At 37.0% G+C, this 10,310-nt stretch overlaps 2 protein-coding genes and 3 non-coding genes across 5 annotated transcripts; all 5 read right to left on the minus strand.

The window, feature by feature from the left end:
- Positions 1 to 94: 94 nt before the first annotated feature.
- rps12 (ribosomal protein S12) lies at positions 95 to 4,494 on the minus strand. Its single transcript, XM_038292638.1, has 6 exons — positions 4,386 to 4,494; positions 4,215 to 4,261; positions 2,961 to 3,077; positions 933 to 1,035; positions 587 to 688; positions 95 to 182 (listed from the first exon to the last, which is right to left on the minus strand). The coding sequence occupies exons 1-6, from the start codon at positions 4,422 to 4,424 to the stop codon at positions 120 to 122; spliced, it is 471 nt and encodes a 156-aa protein (XP_038148566.1). The 5' UTR covers positions 4,425 to 4,494; the 3' UTR covers positions 95 to 119.
- LOC119788384 lies at positions 761 to 842 on the minus strand. The gene has a single exon (XR_005281454.1). It is a non-coding gene; the product is annotated as a small nucleolar RNA SNORD100 (small nucleolar RNA).
- Positions 1,443 to 1,522, minus strand: LOC119788385. Its single transcript, XR_005281455.1, has one exon. It is a non-coding gene; the product is annotated as a small nucleolar RNA SNORD100 (small nucleolar RNA).
- On the minus strand, positions 3,156 to 3,229 carry LOC119788383. The gene has a single exon (XR_005281453.1). It is a non-coding gene; the product is annotated as a small nucleolar RNA SNORD101 (small nucleolar RNA).
- Positions 4,495 to 5,199: 705 nt separating the features above from the next.
- Positions 5,200 to 7,684, minus strand: zgc:153284 (uncharacterized protein LOC751696 homolog). Its single transcript, XM_038292640.1, has 3 exons — positions 7,472 to 7,684; positions 7,134 to 7,301; positions 5,200 to 5,495 (listed from the first exon to the last, which is right to left on the minus strand). Exons 1-3 carry the CDS (start codon positions 7,667 to 7,669, stop codon positions 5,433 to 5,435), a joined length of 429 nt encoding a protein of 142 aa, XP_038148568.1. The 5' UTR covers positions 7,670 to 7,684; the 3' UTR covers positions 5,200 to 5,432.
- Between the last annotated feature and the right edge of the window lie 2,626 nt (positions 7,685 to 10,310).

Genomic DNA, 10,310 nt, shown 5'->3' on the forward strand with positions numbered 1-10,310 from the left:
CATTAAATGGACATGAACACAGCATGTAGAAGATGACCAGGATTTCAAAATCAGAGCTCAAATCACAAAAAAAAAACAAACACACGAGGCAAAATTAATTTCCACGTTTTATTAACATCTCATTTCTTAGCTTTAAAGTATTCCTCAATGACATCCTTGGCTTGAGACTCTTTGCCATAATCCTGCAAAGAAAACAAGATTAGTCTGCATGATGCACTGAAGGAGCTCAAACAGCTGTAGGCAGACATCAGGATAAACCTTAGTGATTTAGCAAAACTTGGACTACATTTAGAAGTGTCTACTTTTCAAGTTTAAGTCATTCTTTGAAGTCTTCAGAACTTCTTCTTGAAGTCACTTGACAGAAAATACTACTGCATTAATGCATGTAGCCATTTCCAGGGACCCCAGATATCACAGTTGGATGATGAGGCTCGTACTGTGGCTGTTATCTAGCCAGGAATTAGACAGCTGCGTGGCACAATGCACAACACCTGGACTTGCCTGGCCGTACGAGCCAAATCTTTATGCTTCCATCTCAACAAGTGAAAGCCAAAAACAATGACTCATCTAGACAGCCAAATTTTACCTTGACAACAACACAGCTGCAGCCCACCACCTTACGGGGTTTTCCTTCGCGATCGATCTTGCACAGACCGACCCACTCGCCGAGCTTTTTGTTGTCATCAACCTGCAAAATTAATTAATTTAGTCGAGCTTTAATACGTAGTAATGAGGCAACTATATACATTTTATACTGAATTGTATCTCAGACACAATTGGGTAACAGAGGCCATTTCCTCACAGAGTTCAGTAGAGGGAGCCAGTTTGTCATCACTGATACAGCAGTACATTTCACAACTTTTTAAAACAGCAACAGAGCTCAGCATTGAAACACCAACAGCTAAGACTCCAAATGCAAACTCAACTCCAACCTTGATCAGGTTGATCTGATGCTCGGCGCAGAGGGCCTCTACCAGCTTGACGTACATGGGCTCGTCACAGTTGGCAGCCAGGACGCAGAGATGGGCCTGACGCCTGCAGAAAATAAAATTAACTCATGTATAAAATAAAATTCACCAAAAATTGCAGTTATTTTTTCCTTCTATGCACTTCTAACACTTTTGGAAGACGACTCCTGAACTGCACCACCAGATTCCACTGATTGAGAAAGAGGAGCCAAACCCTGCAGAGCTAAACACCCAGGATCTAATTTGTTTAAGTAAATCAGATTGAATTTAAATCAGCACAACAACATCAGGAGATATCCAAGAAAGTATTTGAGCAAATACCCTTAATTCTGAACATCAGCCATTTTTATTCCTCAGTCTGAATATAGACTAATTTTCTAACTGATATTTCCTAATATACACACTATCATGCAGGCAAATCTTGCAAAGATAAGTTTAAAAGTTAAAAGACCAACTACAGTCAGTGTGCTGGACAGTATCTCAGACATAATTTGTGTAACAGAGGCGATCTCCTCACAGTGTTCAGTAGAGGGAGCCTAAATATCATCGATACAGCAGCACAGGTCACATTGCTAATCTGTAAATCAACACCACTCGTTTAACATCTCAGCAAATAAAAACACTTTGGAAATAAAGACCCTTTGGATATCTAATGGTCAGAATAATGCTGTTCAGGCTCTGAGAAACCCAATCCTGACTTTTATATTTATACAAGCCTGGTTTTCTGAGACTGCCTTATTGTACAGCACAATAAATAGGAGGCAGTGGGATATTACATCCCAGATGATACACTCACAGGTGTCAAGTAACAAAGTACAAATACTTAGTTACTGTACTTAAGTGCACTTTTTAGGAATCTATACTTTACTCCTTCCTACTTCTGACTTCCACTCATTACATTTTCACACAAGTATCTGTACTTTTAATACAAATGCTACTTGTTACTCTTTGCTTCGGATTAATGTTTATAAATATTTATTTCACGTCATGTACGGCATCCACATCTAGTGAAAACTAGTGTAATTAGATGAGTCATAACGCAAACACTCTGGTTAGCCAATGGAAATCATCAGAAGCAAGCAGGTGTTCTTCAAACTGCTAACGTGAATTGTCTATGCCATGCTACAATGTTGGATTCAGGAAAAGATGTTGAAATGTCTGAAAGGTCGAACACAGGCAAGAGCGTATCGGGAGACTGAGACCAACATGACGTCTCTAATCCTTGGCCCTATATCAAAGAATTTTATAAATTGTCGAAAAAATTAAGCTTTTAATTCATAGTGGCATCTGGCCGATTTTTTTTATTTATTTTAAGGTTACTTTATACTTTAAATAGTTTTTGGAGCACATACTTTTTCACTTTTACTTAAAGAGGTCAAGTTGATACTTTAACTTTTACCAGAGTGTTTTTAAACGGCAGTTTTAGCAGCACTTGAGGCTTTATTTTTTACAAATCAATATTGAAATTATATCATATTGACCTAAATTAAGAGAAGTATCATGCTTCGGCTATATTATCCAGCTCTATAAATGTTACAATACATCTTATAAGTTTAATTACATTTGTTTAGTCATTTTAGACAGGTGGTGCGATAAATCGTAAATATATATATTTTTAAGTCAGATTATTATAAAAGTTATTTTCTGCCCATCATGTTATGAAAAGATCCCTTTGATACCAGGCTTGAAAGAAAATGCCCACATCAATTAATAGTTGATCAATTAAATAATCCTACTTCAGAATGATTCAATCACTTGCATTTCATTCATTAATTATTCTGACTGGGATATCAAATAAAAATATTGGATACATTTTCATTCTTGGCAATCAGAGCATTTTTCCTGAGGATTTTTACTAAAAGAACCAAAAGCGGAATCTATTATTTTCTGTCCACCTTCAACTTCCCTGCCTTACCCATCATTAGGACATTGGTAATAAGTAATTTCTATACAGTGATTCATGAATGCAATGTTGAGGTGTAACAAACATACTTGTCCAGGGCCTTTGCAGCCTCACGGATACCACGTGCAAGGCCATCGTGGATGAGTGCGGTCTTAAGCACTTCAGGGAGAGCGGTGTTGACATCCATCACACCTCCGGCAGCAGTGCTATCAAACAAGAAGGTATTTCAAAGATTAACATTTTATCCTCAAAGGTTGAAAGAGCAGTGCATTGCTGAGCTTCTGGCTCATCAGAAGGAGGATCTCACTCATTGTAGAGTGAAGGGGTATCCGACAAAGAAGTGAATCATCATTTATGCAGAGCTCAAAACAAGAAAGCAGTGGGGAGTTTATGTTGTTTGTTTATGTTATGGCATCCTATTGAATACTTTTCATTTTAATTTCCCTTTTAGAAATATTCCATTTCTCCTCATAGGATTCATGAAGCAACTTCTAGTCACTAAGTTACACTGAACATCAGTTTGGTGTTCCAAATGAAGCATACAGGGGTAGAAAGATACTGAGTGGTATAACTTTGATACATTTACAAGACTTTTTACAGGGAAGGATATGATTAAACAGGAGTTACATCTCATTGACTTAATATGGCCTCCTCTAAAGATGTGTGACCAGTTATGGTGGAATGGCACAAACATTTCCAGTGTTTTTCTTTCAGCTCACAAATAGAAACTTGACACAACATAAGATCAGTATTTTGTCACAACTATAGAGCGAAAAGGATTTAGTAAACAAATAATTGCTGTCGCCTCATGTAAGAGACATGTATACCTTTCAATTTACAAATTAAAAACCCCTTAACCTAAAAAAAAATTGGAAACACTGCATCCCAACAATCCATTAACCAGAATAACAGCCAAGGACCCCTACTGCTATGCGCTAGCAAAGTAAACCATTTACTAAAAATAACCGAACGACCACCTTTCTAAGTTCCTCCAATTTATGATGCGTGTTTATACGGAGATAATTATTATTTTTTTTTTTTTAAATGAGAAGCAAGTTTAGCAGGTTAAAAAAACCCTTCCCCAAGCTTGTACGAAAAATTCCTTCCTATATGTAGGTAAAGATCTAATCAGACTTGAATTTAATTTTAAACGTATACCTAATCTCAGCTTCCCTAGTCCTTTATCGTGTTTTTAAACGTACCACCTTAAACGCAGCTTTTACCATAGCTCTACGGATCACTTTTAAGTTCATTAATTTCTTTTTTTAGTCCAGCATGGTATTTTTTTTTATCTCCCACCGCACTGCTAATGTAGCTATAGCTGCAACAAGCGTCATGCTTACCCTTCCTCGGCCATTGTAGATTTTCGATGGATGGCGAACTTAAAGTTCTGCAATATAAAAGACACATGATCTTAGAGTTATTAATCATCATAAAAAAGTATGCGAGGCAAAAGAATAACTTAGGATGCTTGATTATTTGCGTGGATTGTGTCGGCAACTGTAGAAACGCACCCTTTCCTCCTCTGGGGTAGCGGGTAAAGAGGACGTCATAAGGCTGCGACATTGCTTTAATACCGAGAAGGCGGAGATGGGAATTTCGACTTCGTTTTGTGATCCGCTTCCTGTGGCTGGGCTCTTCAACATTGATCTTTCCTCCTTTTAGCATTTGAACATAATTTAACAGTTCATATATTTTCTCTCAATCCTTAAACCCGTCTTAAAAGTCGCGTTTTGACATCTAGTTATGTGTCCATATATATGCATTTGTTAAATTACAAGATTCATGAATTTTCCTATCTCATGGATTCATCCAATACAGGCCTATAGAATGTTTCCTAAATCAATCTATATGCTTCAACCTAGAATTTATGCTGTTTGAAATACATTTTGGTATAGTTATAGTGTTGAATGTTCACAGAGAAGGCTATTTGAAGGGTAGAAACAAAAAAGGAAATAAAACACAAAAAAACAGCCCGTATGCCACTTTGATCTTGAACATGATGATTACTGAAGACATTAACACACATCATTGCCGCATGATGTAGGGAGAGGAGTGGAGCGTGATAGATAGATAGATAGATAGATAGATAGATAGATAGATAGATAGATAGATAGATAGATAGATAGATAGATAGATAGATAGATAGATAGATAGATAGATAGATAGATAGATAGATAGATAGATAGATAGATAGATAGATAGATAGATAGATAGATAGATAGTCTTTAAAATTGGCTTTTTAATGTTAAATAAAACAGTGTGGGCTGTAGTAAGAAAACTATAAAAAAAATACAACTACAGAAATAAGTGAGCATAAGATATACATTGAAAAGTTTAAAGACATTTTATTTCAGTTCTACAAACTTTAAAAATGTACTGTTACACCAAAAAACCCACTTATTCCTCACATTTGACGGAAACATTACTTGGTAGTATTTAAGTAATATTAATAACACATCACAAGCACATATGCATTCAACATTATATTCCTTTATAACTGTGCAATTAGCTCAACAATGGTATTTTCAGATCTCCCACATTGCTCCTTGGTATTTCTTTTAAAGCTTGAGGAACTGCTCAAGTTGATTCAACTCAATTGCGTTCTCGAATGCATCAAAGTCCTGAAAAACAAGAAAAAAGTGTGGTTAACATAAAAAAAATTGAACTTTATTGATCTTACATTTTAGAAATTCACTCTCTGCATTTAACCTATCCCCTTGGGGAACAGTGGGCTCCCATTTTGGGCGCTCAGGGAGCAGTGTGGGGTTAAGGATCTTGCTCAGGAACACAGACTAGAGGCTGTGTGGATCGAACCGGGTACTTGCAACCTTCTCAACCTTGGAACCTTTCAATTGCTCTAACCTACTAGGCCAACAGTCCCCCAACATGATATTAAAACAATTGGGTTTGAGCCTTATGATAGTGTGGTAAAAAAAAAAAAAAATTGAAGCCCCAGGAGTTTGTACTGCTGAAGAGTCTTATCTACCTATTTTGATTGATAATAAATAAACAAACAAATAACTAAATAGGTTTTGCACATTTGAGTTTACACATATTAGTTGAGATCTGTTCTGACTGGGAGGTCCTGTTTTATTTTTGTTGCCCGCTGGGGTTTGATGTCTTTTCTGTTTGCCTTGTCAAACCTGTTTCTGTGTTTTGCAACTCGGAAACAATTCTAACAGAGCTCAGTCATTTTTTTTAGCTTCCTCCTTATCTATGTATGCTCTGTATGTTAGTTGTACAATTTCAATTAGTCCTACATGCTTCACATTCTATTATCAATTCTCTCTTAGATTTAGTTCATTAATGCATTTTCAATTTTTCCTATTACTGACACTACTTTTCACTGTGTATAGGTCTATAAGTCATGCACAAGTGCTACATTACAATCTTTAACAATCATGTTTTCACAAACTGCACTGTGGTAATGCGGGCGACCGAAGGAGAAGCCCACCAAGGGCATGTCATTGAAGTAAGCACTATTCATGACTTCTGTGGATTTAGTTATTCTATGGACATTTTTGTTGTTTATTAAACTTATTAAAACATCAGATTGCATGCCCTTTCTTGGAGTTTTCTTAAATGCATAACAAAACAAGTCTGATAAGACTAACATTGATCATAATCATAAAATCCAAAATCCAAAAATCCCCTTAATAAAACAGGGTAGATGGAATCATCTTGCTCCTGAAATGTAAATTTATATGAAGTGGATGGAGCTAAATACTTGGGACTAGTTGTAGTTAAATACCGGTAGATCCAGTAAGTTTAGTTGGAAAGCAACAGTTAGCAGTCAGAGCTACAGTATCATGCAATATTAGGGTTCTCAAACACCTTATTGGCCTGTTTCCCACAAGTTATATATGTCTTATGTACATTAGGTCATTAGGAGGAGTCTTAAGAACTAACTTACATTCTACAGGCAATAATTCAGATATTTGATGTAGGTGTGTTGAACAAGGGAGGAGTAAAAAAAATATGGCAAACACAATTTTAGATCTTTAAAAAGGGAATTGTTTCCTTTTTTGGAGATTATTGCTAAGAATCTCAGCAGTGTCTGTGGATCCACAAAAATGTGGTTTGTATAAAACATAATTATTTAATCAATGTGTCATCGCCCTACTCTACTGCAAGGCGGTCTTAGGTACGAGCATGTGTAATAAACTCTTCATGTTAAATATAGCTGTTTATTAATCCTAGGAGTTGAATCTAATTTTTTTTCTCATTCGTATCACTGTTTCAAGAGGAATTAAACTTACTCCACAGTATTGCTCCCCATTGCATATTTGTGGGGGAAGTGCTGTAGGATTGCCAGCGATTTTCCTCATTAAATCTTTGTATTCAGAGTCTTGGGTAATATCCACAGCTTTGAAGGGGATCTTCTTTGAAGAGAGAACAGAAAATATTCTGTCTTGACTTTTCTTCATCTGCAAGAAAAACGTTTTTTATTAATCAACGTGATTATTTTTTTCTAGAAATACGTCTGACTCTCCGGCCGCGGTCCACACTTACATAATACATTGACCAAAATGCTTTGCTTCGCTGTATTTTCTGCATGTAGCTGCAAAATACAAGAGGAAATAAAGTCATACTGTACCTCCAGGGAACCGCTCACACTGGCCATGTAAACACTCACAGTCTTTTCTGCCATTTTAAAAGTTATTTTCCAATATAGATAGAAACAAGTTTTTGTAAAGAAAAACACTGAGAACGCTGCAGTATCCTGTCTGGAGGTATGTAAGCTTGAAGAAGCAGACAATGTGAACAGGTTTGGACAAAGTTTACCATCCTGCATGGACACACCCACTTGTTTAACTATTCCAGTCAAGGCCTGTCCCTTTCATTAGTCAATCCGCTCAAGAATGAATACACACCTATAACCGCACCTTTATATAGACTAATAGTACATGAAAACTTGGAATCTATATTTTCATATAGGGAAATATGGAAAATTTGCACCGACTACATAAAAAAAAAGAAATAAGTAGACCTAAAACATGACAGTATTCTGGATTCAAACTTAAATGTATGCCTTGTTGACTCTCACTAGTGAACAGCAATTAAGCGTACAATGCAGAAAGAGTCAAGCAGACAAATTTCACATTCTTTCGTAATTATGTTGTGCAACAGGGAGCACAGTGAACCACTTTTAAGTTTATGATCCACCATATTGCACAATGTCGAAGGCAAATCACAAATCCCCAAAATATTCTGTCTGGCTCATTAGCACATTGGCATTGCAAATAGAAGAGCCAGAAGACTTCAGTATATATATGGTTTAGCACATTGCCATGGGAACCTACACTAAGTCCCCTCTCCACAAAAAAAGTCAGTTTTATTAGCCACACATAGACCTAATTATCAGTAATGCAGAACCAAACTAAATAAATTAAAGAATAAAAAAATCAAAGCAACCTGTCTGACAATTGCAAAAACTGGTATAAAATGAGTAAAGATTTCTTATATGAATGCATTTGCTACTAATAAAAATAATAATACATTTTATTTAAAAAGGCACCTTTCTGGACACTCAAGGTGTCAAAGTATAAAACAGTGTCAGAATCAAAATAAAAACATTTAAAAAATACAGAGGCTGTGACAATGAAATTGATATTTAAAGAGAATACGCAATCTTAAACAGATGGGTTTTGAGTTGGATTTTAAAATGGAGAATTGAGTCCGTGTTTCTAAGTTGGGGTGGTAGAGAGTTCCAGAGTTGGGGGGCAGAGCGGCTGAATGCTCTGCTCCCCATGGTGGTGAGACGGGCGGAAGGGACAGACAGGTGTAAAGCAGATGAGGATCTAAGGGCATGGGAGGGGGTGGGAACATGCAGGAGGCCTGACAGATATGGGGGGGGGGGGGGGGCAAGGTGGTGAAGTGCTTTGAATGTCACCATGATAATTTTATAGTGAATGCGGAACTGTACGGGGAGCCAGTGCAGCTGTCGGAGGACCGTTCGATAGGGGGAGTTGTTGTTATGATGCGAGCAGCTGAGTTCTGGACCAGTTGTAGTTTGTGGAGTGATTTCTGAGGAAGTACAAAGAGGAGGTAGTTGCAGTAATCTAATCGGGAGGTGCACAAGTATGGCAGTAGTGTGTGGGGTGAGGGAGGGACAGAGGCGGTTGATGTTTCTTAAGTGGAAATAGGTAGACCGGGTAATGTTATTTATATGGGATTGGAAAGATAGTGTGCTATCGAGGATGACACCCAGACTCTTAACTTGGGGGGATGGGGAGATGGAGGAACTATCAATAGTAAATTGGAAGCTGTCAGTTTTGGAAAGAGTTGATTTGGTGCCAATGAGGAGCACCTCAGTTTTACTACTGTTTAATTGAAGGAAGTTGTTGGTGAACCAGGCTTTCAATTCACTGATGCAATTTGTGAAGATATTGCCATACTAATATGAGCTAACAAGATAATCTGCTAGTGGAATGAGTATTTACCTTTAAAAAAGGATAGTTAGATATTATCAAAACCAGCAAACCAGCCTCGACTTATCAATCTGCTGAGGAGCCAGCCTCCACCTAGCAATCTGCTGAGGACTCAGTTTCCAGCCATCATTCTGCTGAGGACCCTCCACCTACCGCCATCTACTGGAAGCTGACTGTAAATAGGAGATACAGTCTGCTCATGTGCTCTTTGTTATCTTAGAACAGAGCCACAACTGAACTACTGTTGAACTAGAACCAGTTTAATACGGTTCGGTTGAGTCTGGCACGATCCGGTTCAGTTGTGCGTGCCATTTACACTCAACATTTTTCATGGTTACCATACTCGGACCAATTTTGGCACAGTTTCAAAAGGATAGTGTAATTGGGGCTATAAAAATTGTTTGCTTTGGGCATTTGAATACCATTTTGTGTGAACGCACCATATGATGACGTTAATAGGCTGCATTTAAGCTTTCAGCTTCAATTTTAACATGAATGTTAAAATCTCCTACTATAATGAACCTGTCAATATTTAATACTAAATCATTATTCTTTTTCAATTACGGTAATCTAAAAATATATACTGTGGTGAAATGAGGGAAAAGTTGATAAACGGCTCTGAAAACCTCTGATTGAATTTGTGTTTTTGCTTCTTTGTATCATTTGGGTGTTTTACTTTGGATCCTTTCTGTTGTCACTTAAATGTTAAAGAATAAGAGGAGGTGATTTAGAAGTTGTGACTGTTTTGTTTTCATTAATTAGATCCCCTGTGGAAGAACTGAAACTATTGGATCATTGAGGATGAATCTTAGATTTTCTTAAAAAAGCACAACATGAAGCTGAATGTTTTCAGTGAGACTGTTCTGCTTCTAGTGCATCAGGTTTGAGAATTACCTGTTTTACCTGTTTTCACACTTTCTTCTGTCTTAAAATGTTTTTTATTGAAAGGCCAAAGTACAATAATACAACATTTGTGATTAAAGAGCAACTCTCCTCATTTCAGGA

This window comes from Cyprinodon tularosa, unplaced genomic scaffold, assembly GCF_016077235.1.
Source record: "Cyprinodon tularosa strain WSP-4 unplaced genomic scaffold, ASM1607723v1 ctg315, whole genome shotgun sequence".
Lineage (NCBI taxonomy): Eukaryota > Metazoa > Chordata > Actinopteri > Cyprinodontiformes > Cyprinodontidae > Cyprinodon > Cyprinodon tularosa.